The sequence below is a fragment of the Caretta caretta genome, chromosome 1 (assembly GCF_965140235.1).
Source record: "Caretta caretta isolate rCarCar2 chromosome 1, rCarCar1.hap1, whole genome shotgun sequence".
Lineage (NCBI taxonomy): Eukaryota > Metazoa > Chordata > Testudines > Cheloniidae > Caretta > Caretta caretta.
The window spans coordinates 248,897,089-248,919,632 of NC_134206.1; the positions used below are offsets into that span (position 1 = coordinate 248,897,089).

The following is a 22,544-nucleotide window of genomic DNA, read 5'->3' on the forward strand; positions in this document are numbered from 1 at the left end:
ACCTCCTCTACCTCTGAGTGAAACTTGACAACTATGAATTTAGCAGGGATTCAGCCATCACCATGGTGTTGTCTAAACTACAGAAATTTACCTTAGTAAGTATTTGCTCCTCAAACAATTGTAACACACCTTGCATACATACACAAAAGTGCTCCAAAGAGAGTTGCCACCCACCTGGGTTTTATCCGGAGAGTCCAGTCTTTGGTTTTCTGTGTCTGGTTGCCATTTAGGGTTGCCATGTGCCTGGTTTTTAACCAGAAAGTAGCACCCGCACCAAAAGTCTGGTTACCGCAGGGCTAGGGGAGGTGCCACATCACTAACCTATGGCAGCCCCTGCTCATCTAGAGCCATATCCTACCTGCAGGCAGGCCCCTTGAGACAATCCAGCGCGTGATGGGGAAAGGGGAGAGGAGCTAGCAATGGGGATGGGGCTTTGGGAGCAAGAGGCGGAGCCTCAGGCGTTCAGTTACAAGCAATTCGAAAGGTGGCAACCCTAGCTCCAAAGAGTTTTTAGTGGGGCTAAATACCATGTAGATTATGCTTCATCAGGGAATAAAGACTGAGCTGAATTATTTTAGTACTAATTGTTTTAGGGACAATGTAGATATAGACAAGCTGAAACTAGTCCTCACATTACCATCCCACAGTGCACTGATGGCCTTTCAAAGTCTCCCAGAATGCAGTGTTGTTGGGAGCTGTGCCAGCAACTCTGGGATAGGTAATCAGAGAGCTGAACTGGTTTAGGACAGTGCTAGTGTGGGTGTGGAGCTACCCTGCAAGGTTTCAAAGCACAATTTAGCAGGGCTAGTGAGGATGCACTAAGCCATTTGTGCTTAAACCTGTGTGATACAAGTCCCATTAGTTCCGTTACCGGTGTTTCATTTCTGTAGTGCGGATAAGGCCAACAACAGTTCATCGTATTTCTTCACCACTGGATATTCAATCTGAGATACCAATAATTTAGTCAAAAAGGAACGGTGATAAAGAATAGCTGTGATGAAATGATACGGGGATGGCAGATGACCATGGTGAAATGCAATCCTGATGAAAGACCACACAACTGAATAATGTGGATCCAGGTACGAGGGACCCTGGAGTATAAATTGAGGGGCTGATTCTCATTTACACTCAAGCCCTTTTACTGTGCTCTGACCAACTCAACTTACACCCACTTTAAGGCCTCATTACACTGCCAGAGTGGTAGGAAGGAGTCCTGGTGTACATGAGAATGAGGCCCTGAAGTTTTGGATGTACGGACAATAAAAACTGGGAATTGTATCTGGTTTATGTTCTGCATGATCTTCGGAAAGGAACAATTTATAAATAATTAAATAAATTAAATGCCTCTTTGTTGGGTAACAGACAGAGACGCGATCATTTCCAGCCTCCCTCGTCAATGAAAGGAAGAACTGAAATCCCTTGTCAGCCAGCCCCTGCAAAAGGGAAGACCTGCTTAGCTGCCTGGGGGAACACTATGAGGTAAGCTTTGCCAGCACTGTGCCTGTGGCCCAGGGAACTAAATTACTACGTGGGCAGAGATGGTTACATACAGTTGCCACACCTGGAGAGTCACATCTGGTCCCCTGTAATGGATAACTGTTAGAAAAAGGTCAGCCAGCATGTGGCTGATGACTTGGGTACCCAGCAGAGATTTAGGCATGGTGCTTTGTTCAATTAGGCTGCCCCATGACTACAGGAGTCTGACCACCCATCCTATGTACTAAGGAAGGTCCTTGATTGGGTGCTGAATGCATATAATAAGAAAATGATAAAAACCTTTTGATCAGATAAAAAATGTTTTAGAGCAGCAATCATATAACATATCAAACAGTGTGATATGAAGTATGATTTTGTATCATGACTAAAATATGATATCCCTTAATGGAAACTTTTGTCCTGTATTTTTCATATATACTTGTCCTGTATTGCCTTGAAAAATAGCAGGTCACCCCATTCTTCAGCTACTCCCTTACCATAGGAAGTGCCATCTCTAACTATATCATTTCCAGACTTAGTGTTTTATTTCATTATTTGGCAGGGCTCTTTCAGAAAATACAAATCACCTTACAACAGGGACACCCACAATTTGCCCAATTGAGGTGGCCACTTGCCAGGACACAAAAGTTCACACCTAAATAGCATGCAATAGAACAGATTACACCCTCCCACCTTTATTAGGGTGGTACAGTTCATGGAGGTTACAGGTTTCAGCATACAGTGCTCCCTCTTGATTAAAGTGAACTCCACTCCACTACATGGAGGTTACTCAGCACCAAGATGAAGCATTGCAAGCTGGGCCCTAGAGTCTCCACACATCTATATAAAAGAGGCAATGGCAAAAAAATCCAACCCTAAATTAACACAAAGTTAAGGATGCTTGGTGGTATATTGTCCCATTTCAGAATACTGAGTTGAGCAAAAACTTAAACTTCTGAAAACCAGGAAATGCACAATTAAGGTGCAACCTTAACTCTGCCCTCTTTCAGCCATGCCCCAAGATGCCCTGTTAACACACAAACCTTTACTTTGCCACCACACAGTTAATGAAATATACAAGCTCATCCCCTCCCAACTACTATAGTTCTCCCTCCCACTTCACTAGCAGTAAATGCAGCTCCCTGAAGTGTTCATTCTCTGCTATTCAAAATTTCTATTACTCTTACTCCCCCCCCCCCCTCATAACTCAACTGAGGTGCCTGGAGTGAAGGAAAACTATGTTACAGTGGAATGGTGTTCCTGGCTGTGTTTCAGAATGGTTGGAGGGTGAAGTTTGTGGCAGGGCCAGTGATAGAAATCACAGGCAAGGTTTCTGTTCCAAATGACTGACAGTTTTATGTTTGAGAGAAAGATCCTCTGACCCTGTCCAACAGATGTACCCCATCTCCTAGAAACAACGAAGTGCCAGAGCTTGTAATGTTTCTATGCCATATAATGCACATTTTGCAGTAGGCCATGAACCCTTCAATTTCCCAATTAATATTCTTCTAACCTTATTAATAGACTTTGAATTGCCACTGTAGCAATTAGACACTGAGCCAAATCAGAGAAAACTATCACAGCTCCTGGACTGATGAAGTCCAAATCTGCTCTTATATATTGTATGTGGTGCACACCAGGAATAATGCTCAGATCATTTCAGCCCAGAGTGAATCACCGTACTCTATGATTGATCAAACCTCTTAACTCACCAGTTAGACATTGCAGAGTGGATAAAATACAGGCCCCCAAAACTACACCAATGGAGGCTACCTCTCTCCACCCAAATTAGCCTGTAGTTAGCAATCCCCATGTCACTCATGGTGTAGTCCTTGCTCTCCTGCAAACTTTGGGAACCTCATGATCCAAGAATCACCCAGAATCCACATTAGCAACCCTGGCAGTGCACATCTTTCTCTCCCGTCAGCACTCAAGGTACCTGCATTGTCACGTGTATGAAAATCGATAGAGGTCTATAAAATCTTGACTGGTGTGGAGTAAATGAATAAGGAAATGTTATTTGCTCCTTCACTTAACACAAGAACTAGGGATCATGCAATTACATTAATAAGCAGCAGGTTTAAAACAAACAAAAGGAAATATTTCTTCACACAACACACAGTCAGTCTGTGGAACTCATTGCCAGGAGTTGTTGTGAAGACAAAAACTATATGAGGTTTCTAAAAAGAACTAGATAAGTTAATGGAGGATAGATCCATCAATGGCTATTAGCCAGGGTAGTCAGGGATGCAACCCCGTGCTCTGGGTGTCCCTAGCCCCATTTTTCCGGAAGCTGGGAATGGGGGACAGGGGAAGGATCACTTGATGATTACCTGTTCTGCTCATTCCCTCTGAAGCACCTGGCATTAGCCACTGTCAGAAGACAGGATACTAGGCTAGATAGACCATTGGTCTGACCCAGTATGGCCGTTCTTATGTTCAGTTCCAAACCTCCACCCTGTGTGTCTTTAGAAACACTACATTAATCTGCCCCAAGATCAGGAAGTAGCCACTTGCTTTCCTTCCCCAGCCAGAGGCCAGTAAAATATAGATTTTCTGAAATAACCAATCCAAGGCTTGCCTACCACCCGTCCTCATTTCCCAACCTCTCTGCAGCCACAACCCCTCACCCTGTCCCTGATTCCCCCTCCTCACCCTCAACACACACATACACCCAAAGTCCCCTGTCTCCGGCTCCTCCCCACCTGATAAAACAAAAAAATTGGTTAGACTGGCTGCTGACTATTCTGCTTTGTTCATAGTAAACCTCCACATAAAATAAAAACATGTTGTCTTAGAACAGAGACAACTTGTAGCAAACAACTTATTAAATCTGTATTGCACAGATGTACCAAGAATGTCAGTGGAAGGTGCTCATCAGGGGCAATGGCATCAGCACTTTCCCTCAGACTACCCAGGCAGGCATTAAGTGGCTGCATAGAAACTCTCTCATAATCTTCTACTTTATTGGAGTGGTTTCAAAATTCTCACAGGGTTACTGGTCTAGTCAGTCAGTGGGGCAGGCCGGGCCGGGGAGGAGGGAAGCTGTAGACATGATATATTGTACTTTTAGTAAGGCTTTTGACAGTCACACATGACATTCTCATAAGCAAATTAGGGAACTGTGATCTAGATGTAAGGTCTATCAAGTGGGTGCACAATTGGCTGAAAAAACGTATTCAAAGAATAGTTTGCTGTCAAACTACGGTCCCACAGGGGTCTGTCCTGGGTTTGGTACTATTAAATATCTTAATTAATTACTTGGACAGTGGAATGGAGAGTATGGTTATAAAATTCGCAGATGACACCAAGCTGGGAGGAGTTGAAACACTTTGGGGGACAGGATTAGAATTATCCTGAGACAAGAATGAACTGTTAGTTGAGGAGGTTTTCTACAAAATACTTGGGAGAAGAGCAACACAAATAGCCACCTCCAGACCTAATCTTTTGAAGCTTGCCCCCAAGGAAGGGACCTTTGAATTACTTATTCCTAGGATCAAAAGGCCCAAATAGCATAAAGGAGTAACTCCCAGATTCACAACTGTTATGAACTTTTGACCACAGAGGGGTTTGAAGGATTGTTCACCAGCCAGAGCCCTTATTGCAGCTGGGGTGTAAGCTTATTACCATGCATGTAGGTTCTTTCGTTGTTTTTAATATGTTTTTTCTGTAATCCTCTTTCCTTAAGAATAAATGCACTTGCTTAGAAAGAGCTGTGTGGTAACAGCTATGGGCAGTTATGCTGTTTGTAGTCTCTGAGGAAGGAAGGCAAAGCAGGCCTGCTGAGACAGTCTGCCTTGCTAAGTAATAACACAGTGCAGCAGGGAACTGTCCAGCCTGGAAAAACCCCAGTTGGCAGGGAGAAGCGAGTCTCCACCCAAGAGAGGTGATGGCTGGGCAGCCGAGATTTTGAGAATAGGTGCTTTTGCTAGACCATGAATGGCAAATACAGATGTAATTGCCCTGAACTGCAATACCCATCACTGAAGGTTTTTAAGAACAAGTTAGACAATATTTGTCAAATATGGTCTAGGTATACTTGGTCCTGCCACAGCATAGAGGGCTGGACTAAATGACCTCTTACGGTCCCTTCCAGCTCTGTATTTCTATGATTCTGTGTGCACGGTTATCTTTCCAGACTGCACATTTATGTAAGTGAGGAAGTGGACACTGGCAGCAGGTATATTAGGTCAGGGAAGACTCTGCCTTCCTTGGCTGGAGCCGCTGCCGCGGGACACTGGGCTGCGGCTGCTCCGGCTGGCCTGGGGCTGGGGCTGCTCGGGCCGGTGGCCCGGGGCTGGGGTTGGCCAGCTGGCATCGCTAGAGCTTGGGTCGGTCGACCAGCTGGGGCTGGCCAAGGACTGAGGGCGGCCTGGGGTTCCTCTGGTGGCAGGGGGCAGCTCGGAGTTCCGGCCGGCCTGGGGATTCTCTGGCTGTGGGAGAGGGTTGGCAGGGGGAACTCAGGGCTCCTGCCATGGGAGGCAGGGGTCTCATGTGGCAGGGGTGGGGCCACTGGACTAGCCTCCCCAAAGGGGGGGTCCAACCACCGCTCATGGAAGTGAACATGCTCTTAAACACTATTCATAATTTGGGTCCCCCAAAAACTTAGTGGGCACCATGCAATACACAGTATAAAAATTGACCGTTTGAGACTATATTGACCCACATCACTGCAATAGTTTTATCTCTAGCTCTGCACAAAGACAGAAAATACCTAGAAACTTTTTGGAAAATGGTTATTTTTTCTGGGCTTATATCTCTGGAATCCCTTGCTCAAATGACCCCCCCTTATCCTGGCATTAACCCTACTCTTCACTTCCACAAGGCACAGCAAATTCCAAGAAAATCCACACAAGCACCTGGATTTTAGAGCACTTGGATAGTTGTCTTTTAACAAGGAAGGACAGACAGAGGGTGAAAGTGGAAAGTTTCCCCTGCACATCCAGCTTCACCACAGGAGACTCTGAAAGGCATGAACTGACCTGTTCATCTCACTGTGATGCTCTCAGCTGCATGAGAACACCCCTGAATACAGCCTGAAACAGTAGCTCTGAGGTGTGTGAACTGTTCCATTCATCTCCGTGTGTGTTCTCATCTCCCTAAGGAGAGCTTTTTAGAGCCTGGGATATGTACAGAGTATGCCTGTTCTCAGCTTCCTACCCAAAGGGGGCAGGACTTCCCAAGATCCTGGCTCACATGGGGGCCATGGAGAGGGGCTTCAAACCCTCCCAAATGGGCATGCTCCCTCCTGAACTCAACTCTCATGAGGGGGAAGTAAAGGGAGGCCAACCCCTGTAAATGGGCCCAGGGCCCCCAGATCCTGGCTCACACATGGGGGCAGCAAGAGGATCTCAGACACCACCAGTGGGGCATGGTGTCCCATATCTCAGCTCATATGAGGGAGGCAACAAGGGACCCAGACCCTCACTAGAGGTGTAAGAGCCCCCTAGATCTGGGCACACATCTGGGAGGGGAAATTGTGGGGTTGACAGATGCCCCTGCTCCTATTCTCCCCCCCCGTTCTCCTGCCACTCACCCCCACATCTCCCTTCCCAGTGTTCCTCCACTCCCTCCACCCCAACTCTTCCCTCACCTGAGCCCCCTCCTCTCTCACCCCTCCCTATTTATGTCCCTTCCATAACCCCACCCACTGACCCCTAATACCTTTCCCCTCCCACCAAGGATTCATGTCTCATTATTTTACTTTGATTACATTCCCTCCAAAATAAAATTGCCACTCATGACTCACAAATTGAAGCAACTTCCAGCCACTCAGTCTCAAACTCTTTTTGTTTTAAGTGGGGGCTTGTGATTAATTTATCCTTCCTTATGATAACTGAAGGGTCAGGTCACAGCCATCAGTTTCAATGAGGTCTGTGCATCCAGTCATTAGTACCTTTCAGTTTAACAGAACAAGGCAGCAGAAGGATACTGTTTTTGCAGGGCCTGTAACTTGGGAACCCATTGGTCAAATAATCCCAAATTTGGATCACTAATGCTACCCCATGCCCCCATGAGGCACACCAAAATTTCAAAGCAATCCAAGTAACCGTCCAGATTTTAGAGCACTTACAAGAATTGAGCTTTAAAGCATGTAAAATCGTGGGAATGGGAAACCTCTAGCTGTTTTACTGTAGTGGTGCATGCAAACTGCACAAAATGTACATTTTCTTAAACACCATTCTCAGTTTGGGTCTCCCAAAGATTTAGTGGGTGCCATGCATGACCTTGACTGAGACCACTTTGACCCATATCACATCAATAGCTTGATCTATAGCTCTCTGCACAAAAACAACCCACACAGAAGTTTTTGGAAAATGAAATGTGCAGTTAAGCAAGTACTTAAGTCCTTTGCTGAATAAGGATGGACACAAGCATGTGCTTAACTGCATTGCTGAATCAGGCTCTAAACAGCGGGTCACACTTTGATAAGCCTGGCCAATCTGCCTATTACTATCAGGAAGCCCCATCCAACCTACCCTTTGCCCACATACTTAACAAGCAAAGAAAGAGGTTGGCAATGTTAAACACTTCAGTACTTACGCATCTCTTGGCCCTTCCTGAGAGAGATCAAAGACTTGGCGTGGATTCAAGTACCACATGAACATCTGGAGAACCTTAGTGCCCTGTTAGGATAGAAAATGGAAGGAAAAGAAATGAGCGAATGAGCTAATGACTCTTATACGTAATAATATTTATCATTATTAACTTAATCTTCGTAGTACCTTTCATTCATTTGTGCTTTACAGAACAAAAGCAAACAAAAAAAGGAGTATTTACTAGCAAGCCAAAACAAAAGCCATCCATTGTGACAGATGATTGCCCTAGAGAACAATCACGTGACCTACCATCCCACTCTTTCTGTATTTGTAGCCTCTTGGGGCAGGGACTCTCTTTTTATTCTGTGTTTTTACAGTGCCTGGCACAATGGGGTCACGGCCCATGACTCAAGCTCTTAGGTCTTCAGGTAATATGAATAACAACAACAACATATTTCAGAGTAGCATCTGATGAAGTGAGCTGTAGCTCACGAAAGCTTATGCTCAAATAAATTTGTTAGTCTCTAAGGTGCCACAAGTCCTCCTTTTCTTTTAGCAGTGACATATGTCCATTGAATTTAGAATGCAGATGTGTTGTGGCTTCAAATTCACAGTAGAGCTAGTTGGAAAAACTGTGATGGAACCATTTTCCATCAGAAAACCCAGTTATGGCAAAATCAAGATGTTTTGTGAAATAGTTCCAAGTTTGCTGAAATTTTGTTTTCGAGAAAAGCATACAAAAAAAAGTTCTGGCAATGTTGAAACATCCCATTTCAACATTTCCTGAAACAAGCATTTTTATTTTTCATTTAAAAATGACGTTTCATTTCAACATTTTATTTTATATTATAATAGAATATAAATGTTTTAAAAGGTCAAAATCAAAACTAAACAACAAATATTTCAGAATTTTCCTTTGCAGGGAATTTTGAAATTTTTGTAATGACGTGTAAACCCACTGTTTACTTCAGCTCTGCTTGCATGACTAAAGTGTTCAGCCTGCTGCTGACAGCTTGATAATGGAGCAATATGCCTAAGCAACTGTGTCATGCTTTGAAACTCAGTTTTCTAGAGCTCCGTTTCCGACATATTTACAGTTCAGGACTATGTGGCTTTCCAACATACAGTACGCGGCCAAGGGATGTTGGGAGATTTCTCTGATTAAACCAAACCAATGGTGGGACAGGAGGATGACTGGCAATTACTCTGGAGAATCGGAGAGCTCCATTTCTGTGGAAAGACTGAGGTTTCCTGAAAGACTCCAAGCCACTATTCTGGTTTCCTCTCAAAGAATCAAAACCTGGGAGGAAGATCACACAGAACAATCCAAACCTCAATTCAGGTGGGAAGAAGATTTACTGGGAAGGGTCCAGTCCTCCATTCTAGGAGTCTGCATCCCAGGTCACATGCAACCCTCCCTTTCTGTGCCTCACCTGAAATCACTTCATGACACATAATTTAAAGGAATTTGTAGAAACTTTCCCACGCGGATCAAGTTGATGCCTTTACCTGATTCCCTCCACTTTTTGGATTGACAAACACCAGCAGTGGTTTCATGAGAAGCGAAGAGATGGGCTTTATCACAAATGGTCGGCCTTTGTTTTCCTGCAAAATCAGAAGTGGTAGAGTACTTTAATTAGAGCTATGCAAAACTAATGCTAAAATCTCTAGTAAAAAAAAAAATCACAAAGCATTCTCAATTTTGTTTTTAGATGCTTTTGTGGTCATGAAAGCCACTAGATTAACAATCCCTGTGACCTTTGTCAGAAAACAGCCATAGCATATAGACGACAAGATTCCCTGTGCACCCCCTCATCACACCTCAACTATTCAGCCTAGCCTATTCTACCTAGAGAACGAATCTATGCAACCCATCTAAAGATGGGAGGATAGGTCAACCTGGGCTGGCTGATTGATAGACATGCTGGATTTTAACTGGCAGGCTAGAGATAAAAATATCCATTCAGTCCACCGTTCAAATAATATTAATTAGGACTTACCTCATTGCTTCTTTTGCTGGCTTTTCTTTTAAAGGACGTTCTCTTCTTCCGCCGGGTTGAAGTTTTTAATGAGTTCTATGAAAAAGAAAAAAAAAGGATACATGGAAAGCAAAACAAAAATCAAGTCAGCCCCAGAAGTAGCCTCATTTAAGAAGCTCCTTCATGCATAGTCCATTTGGAGAATGATACAGTGTCTGGCACATGCTTGAAGTTTAGATCACATGCGTCTCATGCTTTACACTTTCACACCACCGTTGATGGAGAAAGCCACACACGGAGACCAGACTGGTGCTTTGAAACTGGAAGCTTTCCCACGCCGTGGGGAGAAAAATCTCAGATACTCCCATAGACTCACATAACACCACATGTTGTACCTGCCAACCCTCCCAATAGGGGTAGGAGACGCCCGTTTTCCCTCCGGGGCTCCAGTCTCCTTCCCAATCAGGCTCGTCTCCTGGTATGGAGACCACCTGCACAAAAATGTAATAAAACATGATAAAATGAGCTATTTTTTCATGTTTAAAAAACAAAACAAAACAAAAACAAAACAAAACAAAACCCCAGTTTGAGCTGTGGTGACCACCCTAACTCAACATAATGCATGCCACCACTGCATATGATGCTGGCAGACAAAGTCAAATCTGGCCTACCATGAAACTAGTGTAATAATCTGATAGAGAACCTTCTCTGAATTTTTAATATTTAAGGGTTTCATTTTTCTAAAACAAAAACAAACAAAAATCTCTGCCACTCTACTGCTGAAAAAATAGTTAAAACAAATAGATATTTTGTAGGACCTACCAAAAAATTCCATCAGCAACAGCAGTTAACTAAAAATACTTGTCTTGCCATGAGTGCAGGGGACTGGACTAGATGACCTCTGAGGTCCCTTCCAGTCCTACAATTCTATGGGGAGAAAAAAAAAACTATTCCCCAGAATGGCGCAAACTTCATTGATGGTGGACCACAGAAATGTGCTGATGTGGTCAGGGCCACTTTTCGTTTTTTAATTGCTGCAGTTGTTGAATTAAAATAGCCATATCCCTATAAATTTTCTCCCTATTCATGTAGCGCTGAGTTTCAGATGAGTTGAAAACACTGCGAAAATGGACTTTCCCCACAGTATTTCAGCTTAGTCTATTCAAAACTAGGAAGTACAGTGGGGCAGAAAATTAAAAGAAAAAGTGCAGAACTTCTAACCTCAAGAAGTGAACAAGTTCCATTCTTTTCTTTTCCCCAAAAAGTTCAAGTCAGTCTTATTTTATCCAAATTGATCTAGACATCCCTACTGAGAAAAGTTTCACTGGCCCAGAGACTTGTGAGTGGACACGGCAAAGCTATTCATCAGAATCGGCTGTTTTTACTCAACCTTCGTCTTCAGCCAACAACCCCATTGCATTAAATAGTGTATTTACTGGATTCATTGCTTGATTCCCCAATGACCAGCTCTGACGTTTCAAATAAGCCAATTTTCCTGTTGCATTTCACCATGCATAAAGGGATCGGCATTCACATCGCGCTCCCGGTCAGTACCCACCCAAGCCAGGGAAGCTAATGATCCAACCAGAGGACCAAATTTGGTTATGAATCCTGGTCACATGCCACCTGAGGCATGTTGCACCTATGCTAAGAAACAGGAGACTGGCTCTATAAAAGTGCTCTAAACTTCCCCTAATTTGGTGCATATGAACATGCACAAGAAAGCATCATTTGTTATTAGTCTGCACTGACAGGGGTAGGTGGATGGATCATATATATCCTACTGTTTTTTTCACTCTCAAACAGTGCAATCTGACTGAAGGAGGATATGAAGTTTAAAATCAGTGTAATGAAGCAAAAAACATTTCTCCATCTGTAGTAATCACTGTAGAGATTCTTAGATTCATTCTTCAGATCTTCTCCCTGGGAGGATTTTTTCTTGAAACCTTGTCACTGAGTTAGACGCAGTGTGGCCTAGTGGACAGAGCACTGGACTGGGACTCAGGAGATCTGGCCTATATTCCCAGCACTGCCACTGGCCTGCTGGGTGACCTTGGGAAAATCAGTGTCTCCTCTTCTGTAAATAGGGATAATGTTATTTATCTCCTTAGTAAAGGGCTTCGAGTTCTACTGATGAAAAGCGCTATATATAAAGAGCTAGCACTATATCACAGCCATTGATTATACTTAATTATTTTACAGGAAGAAGCTGACAATCTGCTCTTTAGTGGAAGGAACTAAACCCAGTACAGCTCTTCTGGATAAAGCCGGGACAATTAGGGAAAGTAGCATTATCCTCATTAAAAAATAACCATTTGTAAATATATTTGTTGCCAAATCACGTTGTAAGATAGCTGCTTTTTTGCCATTGTGGACAAAAAAACCCCCACATTATAACTTTATTAGAAGAACATGCCATGGTCTCTGTATCTAGCAGGATTAAAATATAATAGTGTTTTGTATCTGCACACACTGGCAAGAAAAGACATAATGTGGTTTTGTCAATACTATATTACGCCACAGTGTTTAAGTAGGCCTATTTTTGTGATATTTAGAGAGCCTGAATGTTTTCTACAACTTAGCAACAGTAGCTATACAACAGGTAAGAGGCAGGGGTGCTGGTTATACATATGCAAACTTTCATTTCAAACTGGTGAAAGAATAGCAGCCCTGGGAGACCGCTGGGGTCTACACGGTGTGATGGGGCAAGGCCAGATGGCTATAGCAAAGTAGTGGGAGATAGATATATTAGCTCCAGGCTAAACAAATCCCTGGTACCAGGATAAGTGAAATGACAGCTGCTCCAGGTCAATTAAGACACCTGGGGCCAATTAAGAACTTTCCAGAAGGCAGGGAGAATGCTAGGTTGATTGGGACACCTGAAGCCAATCAGGGGCTGGCTGAAACTAGTTAAAAGCCTCCCAGGTAGTCAGGTGGGTGTGCATGTCAGGAGCTGTGGGAGGAAGTTGTGCTGTTGGAGAGACTGAGTAGTACGCACCATATCAGGCTACAAGGAAGGAGGCCCTGAGGTAAGGGTGAAGTGGAGCTTGAGGAAGTGAGGGCTGCTGTGGGGGGGAAGTAGCCCAGGGAATTGTACATGTCATGTTTCTAAAAGGTCAGCTACCATAGCTGATACTAATAGGGTCCCTGGGCTAGAGCCCGGGCTCCCCCCCACCTTTGCCCCCTGATTAATCACTGAGACTGGGAGACAACAGAGACTGTGCAAGGAAGGATAACTTCTCCTCACCTCCCTTGCTGGCTTATGATGAAAATGGCTCAGTAGACTGTGACCCTTGTCTCTAGAGAGAGAAGGGTTACATGGAGGGTCACAGTGAGCCTCTGAGGCTAGCGAAATCTGCCAGGAAACACGGGACCCATGGAGGCAAGGACAGAGCTTTGTACAACGGTGAACTAAAGAAGTTGTTGCATGTGCCATCTTGTCCATATCAAAGCCTTTCTTCTCCACAGGAAGAGTATGGGTGTTTTGACAAAAACTAAATGCTATTCAGTGAAATTCCATCTACAGTAAAGAACACCTGTAAATGGATAGGCCTGTATGTAAGTCCTGGATAGTCTCTAAAAGAGGAAAAAAATCTCCTTGGTGGCAATAATTTTGTCCTTCTTCAAAGATATAAAGCACAGATCATAGTATGTCATGGTCATTGGAAGTGTTCCAAGCCCACTTAGATAGATCTATGGAAGGAGTAGGACAGGGCCCTCCTTGAGTAATGTCAGGTGGTGAACTGACAGTCTTAGGTAAATCCTTTTATCTAGAATGCTGCAGATTTAATTTTCAGAGGTTCTGAGCCTCAGTATCTCCAAATTACTTGAATGGGAGCAGCAGGTGCACAGCACCGATGAAAATCTGACCCTATGATCTTCAGGCAGTTCACAAACTGAAATAAGGACAGATAACAGTCTCACATCACTGGCTTCAGCCAGCAATAAAGTAAGAAGAGAGAGTAGCCCAGTAGTAGACAGCTTTTGCAAGCTCCTAAGGAAGGTTCCTAAGAGAAAGGAAAAAATCAGATTCACTCACCTTGATCATAAACCCTTTCTCAGCATTGGGACCCAGTTACAATTACTGCCTCTACTTTATATCCAGAACCTCAGAAGAAGGGCTGGCTCTGTAACTTCATCACCCAGATCCTTCTCATCAACTGCTCCTCTCTCCAACATGCACACACACAGGCACACATAGCAAGTCTGTTTAACAACATTCAGGCTGCCACGTATCAAAATATAAAAAAGGACACTAGCCACTGTAGATACCTGGAGTTGCTAACTGGAACAGGTAATTTATTTGAACTCCAGGAAACCAGACCCAGAGGCACTGAAAATTGTGAGAGACTACAGAAGAGGCTCACACAATGAACATCATGAAGGAGGTATTGAGAATTTGACATCTTTGTAAATGGGTCATTACATACAGGGATACCACCTGTTACAAAATTATCCAAACTGTTCTGAATTTCCTTCATCCTGCAAATAGAAGCTTGCAAGAAGGAAAAACTCCCCATTTTAGTACAGGCAGCAAGTCAACTAGAGCAAACTGACCTTATGCAATTACATCAGGATGTTGCATCACCAAGACACTGCTGGGAGTGAGAAAGAGGTCTATTCTTTATTTATAGTATTAGGAAGATGATGACCCATGGTCCATATAATGATCATGGAAAAACAATAAAAACAGAAAATAAAACTAGGTGAAGAGTCTCTTCATGAAGCTGTCTTGTTTGCTCAGAAACAACCACCAAAAGGAAGTAAGAGGCATTGCTAGAATCCATTTTAAATTAGTAGAAAATCCAGTCCAGGACTTACCTGTGACCAGTCTGAGTTGTTAATAAGTGGAGCTGAGCAAATAATTTACAGTAAAAATGTTACTAGATATATTTATTATAGTCATGGAACATCTACAAACAGATTTCTGTTTCCACGTATTTATTCATTCATTAAATTTCCTCTAATTTATTTATGAGTTTTTCTTTATTTTCTCCATGGATTGATTGCTGTGAATGTCTGATACTATCAGAAATCTAGACTGTGTAAATGGGTTAGAAATGGTCAAGTCATTCACAAGTTAGAGCTGGTCAGAAACCAGTGGGGGGGGGGGCAATTTCAGTGGAAAATTTTGACTTTTCACTGAAAGACTGAAAATTTAAAACTTTTCAATTTTTCAGCTGAAAAGTCAGAATGTTCTAGAGAAAGATAACTTTCTGTGGAAAATTTCATTTAGTCAAAAAAGCAATTTCTCCATCAAAAAACAGTTTTTTTTTCTGGCTCTTTTATCAGGAGGAGGGATACCTGAAGACACTGGGGCTTTGAATCTCCCAGGAAGAAGTGGCTAGAGCTGATCAGAAAATACCAATTATTTCTTGCAGCAAATTTCCTTTTAATTGGTTTTGTTTTGTTTTTAATCTAATCTAACAAATTTTTTTTAATGAAAAATGAAAATAAAACTGAACATAGTTTGGTTTTCAAAAGTGGTTTTGGTAAACAAATGCTCAATGTTTAATCAACAACTTAACCAAAAAAAAAGAGTCAGGTTTCCATTTTTTTGTCCAAAAATTGAAAAACGTCAGCCAAAATGGGGACTTTCTGAACAAATGTTTGTTATGGTCTAAAAGCCTTCCCCCTCTACCGCATCCAACTCCTTAAAAATTGTTCCTTTGAAAATATTTTGACCTGCTTGTGATGGGGCACACCCCCTTTCCAATCAGTAGAAGGCTAATGAAGTCCTCTGAGCTCAATCCTTACCAAACATACACACCTTCAGAGCCTGCTCCAGTTGAAGGAAGCAAGCTTAAAATGGAGAGCTGCACACAGGAAGAGGCAGCAACCAGGAGGGAACAAGCTGACTATTGTTACAGAGTAACTGAGAGGGAAACAGCTAACAAGCCTCTACTGCCCAAAGACTTACCAAAACCCCCAAAAGACCTTGGAAAGGTCGAAAGGGCTTTGAACCTGCCTGAGTGTGACCCCCAAGAAAAGCCCTGCCTACCACATGGCTCTAGAGGTAGCATATAAACAGTGCTTGCTAGGAAATTTTTAAAATACTAAAGAAGTGGGTGCATCTGAAGTAGTGGGTTTTTTACCCACGAAAGCTTATGCCCAAATAAATCTGTTAGTCTTTAAGGTGCCACCAGACTCCTCGTTGTTTTTGTGGATACAGACTAACATGGCTACCCCTCTGATATTTAAAATACTAAACTTTTCCCTATCGGGGTCACACGGACCTTGCTCAAGGCACTGTTATCTCAGAAATAAGGCTACTATATGATCTAGAGGCTAGGGGCAATTTAAAAGTAATTTTGTCTCCACACATTCACCCAAAGTAACTGCATGTGCATGTATGATTCTAGTAGCAAATGAGACAGTGAGATCCTATTCTGATTCAGTTAGCTCTATGCCGGGACTCTGCTGAGAGTTTTTGGGAGCCCTGTCACCCTTCTGTACTAAGCATCATCCTATCATATCTAAAAAACTCTAAATTGCTCAAGACAGGGTACTTTGATATCTCTCACAGAGTGCCACGGATTCAGGTGCAGCTCCACAGGAGATGTAATCTGGGGAAAATTGGAATGGGGACACATCCTCCCAAAACAGTCAGTGAGTAATGGGATGAAGGGCTTACGCTCTTCCTCCACAGTATAGGATATACAGAGCTAGTGAAGATTTTTTTTCAACATAATTTATTTTGGGGGAAGGCAAAAATTGCTTGTTTTTTTAAAGAAAAATATGTTTTTTGGTGAAAAATAATTAACTGGAGCTGACTGAAAATTTTCTAATTTTGAACAAAAAAAATGAAAAACATGGCAATATTATTCACAAGAAATACCACAGAAAATTTATCCCACTTTTTGACCAGCTATGGAACTGGTCAAAAACATTCCAAGTCAGACATTTTTCAAAGGAAAAAAAGACAATTTTTCCAAAAAAAAATTCACCATTTCCCCCTATCTCCCAACCAGCTCAACTGTAATTGTGTTTAAAAAAAAAAAAGATTAATTTCAAAATATATATATTTTTTATCTTTTTTCTGACATTTTTATTAAAACATTATCAAAATGGTTATTGAAATGTTTTGTTTACCAACAACTAGAAATTCAGTAAACGAAAAATGCAATAACCATTTGGATACTATTTTCAATGTTTTTTGAAAAATATTCTATTTAAAAACAATCTTGAAAGACTTTGACAGAGCTGAAAATGGGACCATTTCAAACACCTTGGATGAGAAATAACATTGACATTTTAAAGTCTTTTGTGAAAATAGGCTTTCATTTTTTAACCAGCTGTAGGGTCCAGACAGTGCTGCTGACACTAAAGAATGAAACTGAAGAGGGCAGCATGGAGACAACAGAGGGCAAATAGCAGGAGCTCGGAAACCGCAGGAGGCAGGCTGACTGGCCACCGCCTTATCTAGATAACTATAAAGGTGCCAGGGAAAAAAAGAAGAGTCCTTCTATCAAATATATCTGTCTACGACCTTCCCACCCAACTTGATAGCCAGACAGAAGACTGGGACAGGGACATCACAAGGATGAGCACTGACCCCTAGTAAACTATACTTACAAGATGGGGGACTCTGCCTTGGGAAGCAGTGACTGAAGAGGCCATGGTGGATCAGCAGATGAACATGAGCTCCCAGTGCAGTGCTGTGGCCTAAAAGGCTCATGTCATGCTTGGAGTATGAAAGAGGAAAGAGTTTATATTACCTCTGTATTTGGTACTGGTGCGGCTGCTGCTGAAATACGTCCAGTTCTAATATCCACAATTCAAAAAGGACATTGATAAATTTGAGAGAGTTCAGAGCAGAGGCACGAGAATGATTAAAGGCCTAGAAAATATGTCTTATAACTGAAGCTAGAGAAATTCAGATTGGAAATAAGGCATAAGTAGTTAACAGTGAGTGTAATTAACCATTGGAATAATTTACCAAGGGTTGTGGTGATTCGATATCACTGCCAATTTTAAAATCAAGATTGGATGATTTTCTAAAAGATACGCTCTACTTTAAAAAGTAGTTATTTCAGAGAAGTTCTCCAGTCTGTATTATACAGGAGATCAGGCTAGATGATGCCAGTGGTCCCTTCTGGCCTTGGAATCTATGAATCTATACAGTCCTACTTGGATTGGCTTTTCCCACCATGATTTGGGCTTCCTTGGTGGGTTTTGTTTGGTTGGCTTTTTACATTCCTGGGGGCTCCTGATCAGACTCTGCCATTAGCATTCAGCCCTTTGAGAGGTTTCCACCACAAGAGAGCATCTGTTCTGGTGGTTCTTCCTTCAAGCAGCCAGTCAGAGGTCTCTGGATCACTTGATTAAGATAGATTCAGTAATCTGAGGACTGGTGGCTTGGCATTTTTGTCACAGCGCATTTTGTGACATAAGGTCATGGGGCTACAGAGAAGCAACACAGGCATAAAAACAGCATACTGCCACTGCGGGGAGCCTGGGTAGTTAGGCTATCCCATGCACAGGTTGTGTGCCATGTAGCACAGAATCAAGTCTCACTTATTGTGGCAAGGGGCCACCCTAAGCAGGATACCTGGTAGGTTCTGGGGAACTCAACACATGGGGCTGGCAAGAGAACTAACTTTCCCATCCGTTATTTCCCATGTCCCTTTTCTGATCTATCCCAATAATTTAAGTTAAACTGGGTATTATCAATAAAAATGGCTGTGTCCTTCGCATCACACACCAGTGTTGTGCATTCACTCTGAATAGGAGTCCAGGGATAAATTACACCAAGTACATTGCATTTACTGTTCTGAATTATCAGTCATCCCCCCCACATGCAAAGTAGCTCCATTTGCTCGGGTGGCCCTATGCATGAAGAATGCAGTCAGCGCCTTCTCTGGAAAGGGGCTCTGGAAACCCTTTTTCCCCTGCTGTGTTGAGCAATGTCTTATCCCATCTAAAATATAGCAAATCTTGTGCAAACGCTGACAAGTTGAAAACTCATTATCTGCAAGCATTTAACCATGGAAGCTTAATGTTCAGCAAGCATTCATGTGTGTAAAACATGATCGTCCAAACATCCATGGAAAGGGAATGCAAAAGGGAAGTGAGCACAGCCACGGCCAATTCATGTTGCAATTCAACTGAATATTTGTGGAAAGCTTTTTTCCTGTATTTGCTCAGCTCTACTTAGTGAAACATGCTCGAGTACCTAAAACATAGAGGAGTCTTGCAGTCCATTAGATGAGCTTTCAATAAGAAGAATGAACTGGATTGCTTAGTGCTAAAATCAGGTTAATCACTTATTGCCCCAAACCAGACAATGAAAGAATTCTTCCGGAGGGGTAGATGAAAGAGTAAGATAGAGGTTCATAATCATCATGGGTGTAGCTGGGTGTGAGGGGCATGGACAGGGCAAACAAACATGCTTTTGTGGAGGAGTAAACAGGAGCAGAAGCCAGGCTCGCCCTGAGCTGCCAAACAGCATCAGAAATGGACATCAGCATGCAGTTACCTGAGCTTTCTTCACCTTAATGATCCAGGTGGGAGGCACAATGACAGCAGCATGAGCCCCCAGGGAACACGGCTCCTCGATGTGATGTAACATGAAGCAGGTGACTTTGTTGTGAAACTAGCGAAGGGAGAGCAGAGCCATCAGTGAGGTGGACAGAAAAAAGGAGAAAGAGGGAGAGAAAAAGGTATGGTGGGGACAGAAGAAACAGGTTGATGTGTGAGGCACTGAGGATTATACCCAGCTCAACTTCTTTTCCCAGTCCTCTGGACCACGAGAGCCTCAGGAACATTAACAAGAAAAAAACCCACCTCCCCATTTTCTCATCCCTTGTCAGACGTGTCCCCTACCCATAAAAGACACCCCTGCTTACATACAGATAACTGTAGTAAGACCAAATTCTAAACAGGCAATAGTATACAAAATGGGAATCCCTTGTTCTCTGAACCAGGAACAGCAATGGAGTGCTTGAGAGCTAACCCTCTCATTTACCCCAGGAATGGCCTTGTTATACTCCAAAAGGAAGGAGCCACAGTCAGCTCTCCTCCACCAGAAGAACAGACTACCCAGGTGTAGCATCCTCAGGGAAAAGGAATAGAAAGGGTGATCCTAGGGGGCTCTTTTCCCCCTAATAAATGAGCACAGGACAAATAAAGTCAAACATGATGATCCTGTGTGGGCAAAACTACCCCCACCATTTACACAGCCCCATCTCTCAACTTCAGTTCTAGCCACTTACCGCCTGCTTGCACCAGGAACAACTGATGGCCACAATCTCTTTACTGTGGAAGGAGAATTTTTGCTGAAATCCCTAGGATGGTAGGAAGAGATAGGAGAGGAAGGGGTAAGCTGCTTTCCATCACATCAAAATACTTCTCATCACATGAGAAAGTTTAGCATCTTTAACTTTTGACACATGACTGAGCTAGATCAGTTCAGGGTGGTCATATACAGTCTTTCACATCTCTTGGATGTCCTATGAATGGACTAAGGTCCCTGGGGGCTCTGAACTGTTGCACATTACTGTAATCAACAGAATATCATGACATACACAGTTCATAAACACCCATCAGGTTAAATCCACTGTTGTTATTTAGCTCCCTACTATTATGGAGTGCCATGGTTAAGGTTATTACTGAGTTTCCATTATATAACCAATTTTGGCCTCCACGATAAAATCCATTAACAAACATCTTATCAAAGTCAGAAGATTCTACCAGGGGACAAGATAGTATTTTATGGAAAATTTGAAGTGACTCATATCATTTAATATATGTAATATTGAATTATAATACCATAAAAACAGAGGTATTGGACACACTTCCCAAATTTGTCTTTCCCCCGCCCCAACTTTGTAGCAATAAAAAGAAGACTCAGTAGAGAGACAGAACCTACTTCCATATATTTTAATAGACCTGCATGAAATTTAGAATATCCATCCTGCAGGAAATACCAATATTTCAACATTTGTATTGTCTCATATCTGAATGTAAAATTAAAATTTCAAAAAAAAAATTTATAGAATGTAAATTTCAAAACCTTTAAATTTAGATATTTTCAATCAAAGCATTTAAACAATCCCAAAATCAAAATGTTTCATTTCAGTTTGTTGAAATGACCCAGAACACTTTGCTTTGAGTCATTTCAACTTTAAATTGAATATTCCAATTGTGGCACTTTGCCTTGTGGGAGTTGTAGTTCATGGGGCTGATGCCAGAACTCTTCCATGTGGGCCAGGCTCCCTGGCTAGACTACCTCTCCCCGGATGCACCCAGAATCATGCGACACCCATGACGTACCACACAGAGCCTGGGAAGAGGAAAATCCACATGGAGTATGGGAAATGTAGTCCTCCAGGGAGCTCAGCCAATAGAAGAAAATGAGGGCCTCAGCTATGACTACCATTAGCAATGTGCTGATAGGGAAATGCAGTTCGATGTTTATAGGGTGACCAGATGTCCCAATATTTGGGCCTGTGTCTTATATAGCCTCCTTTTATCGCCCACCACCGTCCCAATTTTTCACACTTGCTGTCTGGTCACCCTATACTGAACTGATTCAAACAATGTTTCAGGTCAGCTCAACAAAACACAATATTCCAATCTGAGTCAAATCAAGTCAAAACAAAATATTTTGTTCAAATTTTTCCATCAGAAAATCAATTTTTTTCCACAAAGCTGAGATTTTGCCATTGAAAATTTCGATTTGGCAGAAACTGCATTTTTAATCAGAAAAAAATCCCAATGGAAAATTCCCAACCAGTTCTATGCTTTAAGGCCAGAAGGGACAATTAAATCATCAAGTATGATAGCATGTATAATATAAGCTGTAAAACTTCATCCAGCTACCCCTTATTAAGTCCCATAACTTGTGATTGATGAAAGTATATATTTTCCAGAAAGGCAGCAAGTCTCAATCTGAAGACCTTAAGAAGTGGAGAATTCATCACTTCCCTTGATAGTTTGTTCCAATAGTTAATCACATTCATTATTAAAAAAAATTGTGTTTTATTTCTAATTTAAATTTGTCTGACTTTAACTTCTCGCCTCCCTTGGCTCTTGTTATGCCTTTCTTTGCTAGGTTAAAGAACCTTTTACTATCTGGTATCTTCTCCCCATGAAGGTCAGTGACTTATCCACTGTAATCATATCACCTCTCAATCTTCTTTTTGATAAACTAAGCAGAAAAACTAAGCTTTACTTACTAACAAATTTATTTGAGCATAAGCTTTCATGAGCTGTAGCTCACGAAAGCTTATGCTCAGATAAATGTGTTAGTCTCTAAGGTGCCACAAGTCCTCCTTTTCTTTTTGCAAATACAGACTAACATAGCTGCTACTCTGAAATCCATAAGCTTTACTTGAATCCCCAAGCTGACATCCAGTGTCCAGATCCAAAATGGAGTTGTTTGAAGAATTATAAAATTTGATTTAGTAACAGTGCCAGGGAACATCTGCTCCACTGCTTCAGTAATCAGTATGCCTCTTATCGTAGCTTCTGTGCGACGGAGGAGGAGGAGGGAAGGCAGGTACAGAGGAGCAGGCAGATATTATTGTTCAGTGCCATGAAGAGAGAG

The 22,544-nt window shown here is 42.4% G+C and overlaps 1 protein-coding gene across 8 annotated transcripts in view; it reads right to left on the bottom strand.

The window, feature by feature from the left end:
• DGKI (diacylglycerol kinase iota) overlaps window positions 1-22,544 on the bottom strand; it is a 294,215-nt gene that overhangs the window by 135,062 nt on the left and 136,609 nt on the right. For 4 of the 8 annotated variants that reach the window (XM_048830303.2, XM_075122833.1, XM_075122848.1 and 1 more), the window contains 6 exons: window positions 20,209-20,280; window positions 19,473-19,589; window positions 10,390-10,485; window positions 10,016-10,090; window positions 9,525-9,620; window positions 8,020-8,102 (listed from right to left, as the gene is read on the bottom strand). In XM_048830303.2, coding sequence (XP_048686260.2) covers window positions 8,020-8,102; window positions 9,525-9,620; window positions 10,016-10,090; window positions 10,390-10,485; window positions 19,473-19,589; window positions 20,209-20,280 — 539 coding nt within the window. The remainder of the gene's footprint in view (window positions 1-8,019; window positions 8,103-9,524; window positions 9,621-10,015; window positions 10,091-10,389; window positions 10,486-19,472; window positions 19,590-20,208; window positions 20,281-22,544) is intronic. The other 4 variants (XM_048830323.2, XM_075122841.1, XM_075122834.1 and 1 more) reach the window with 3 other exon arrangements.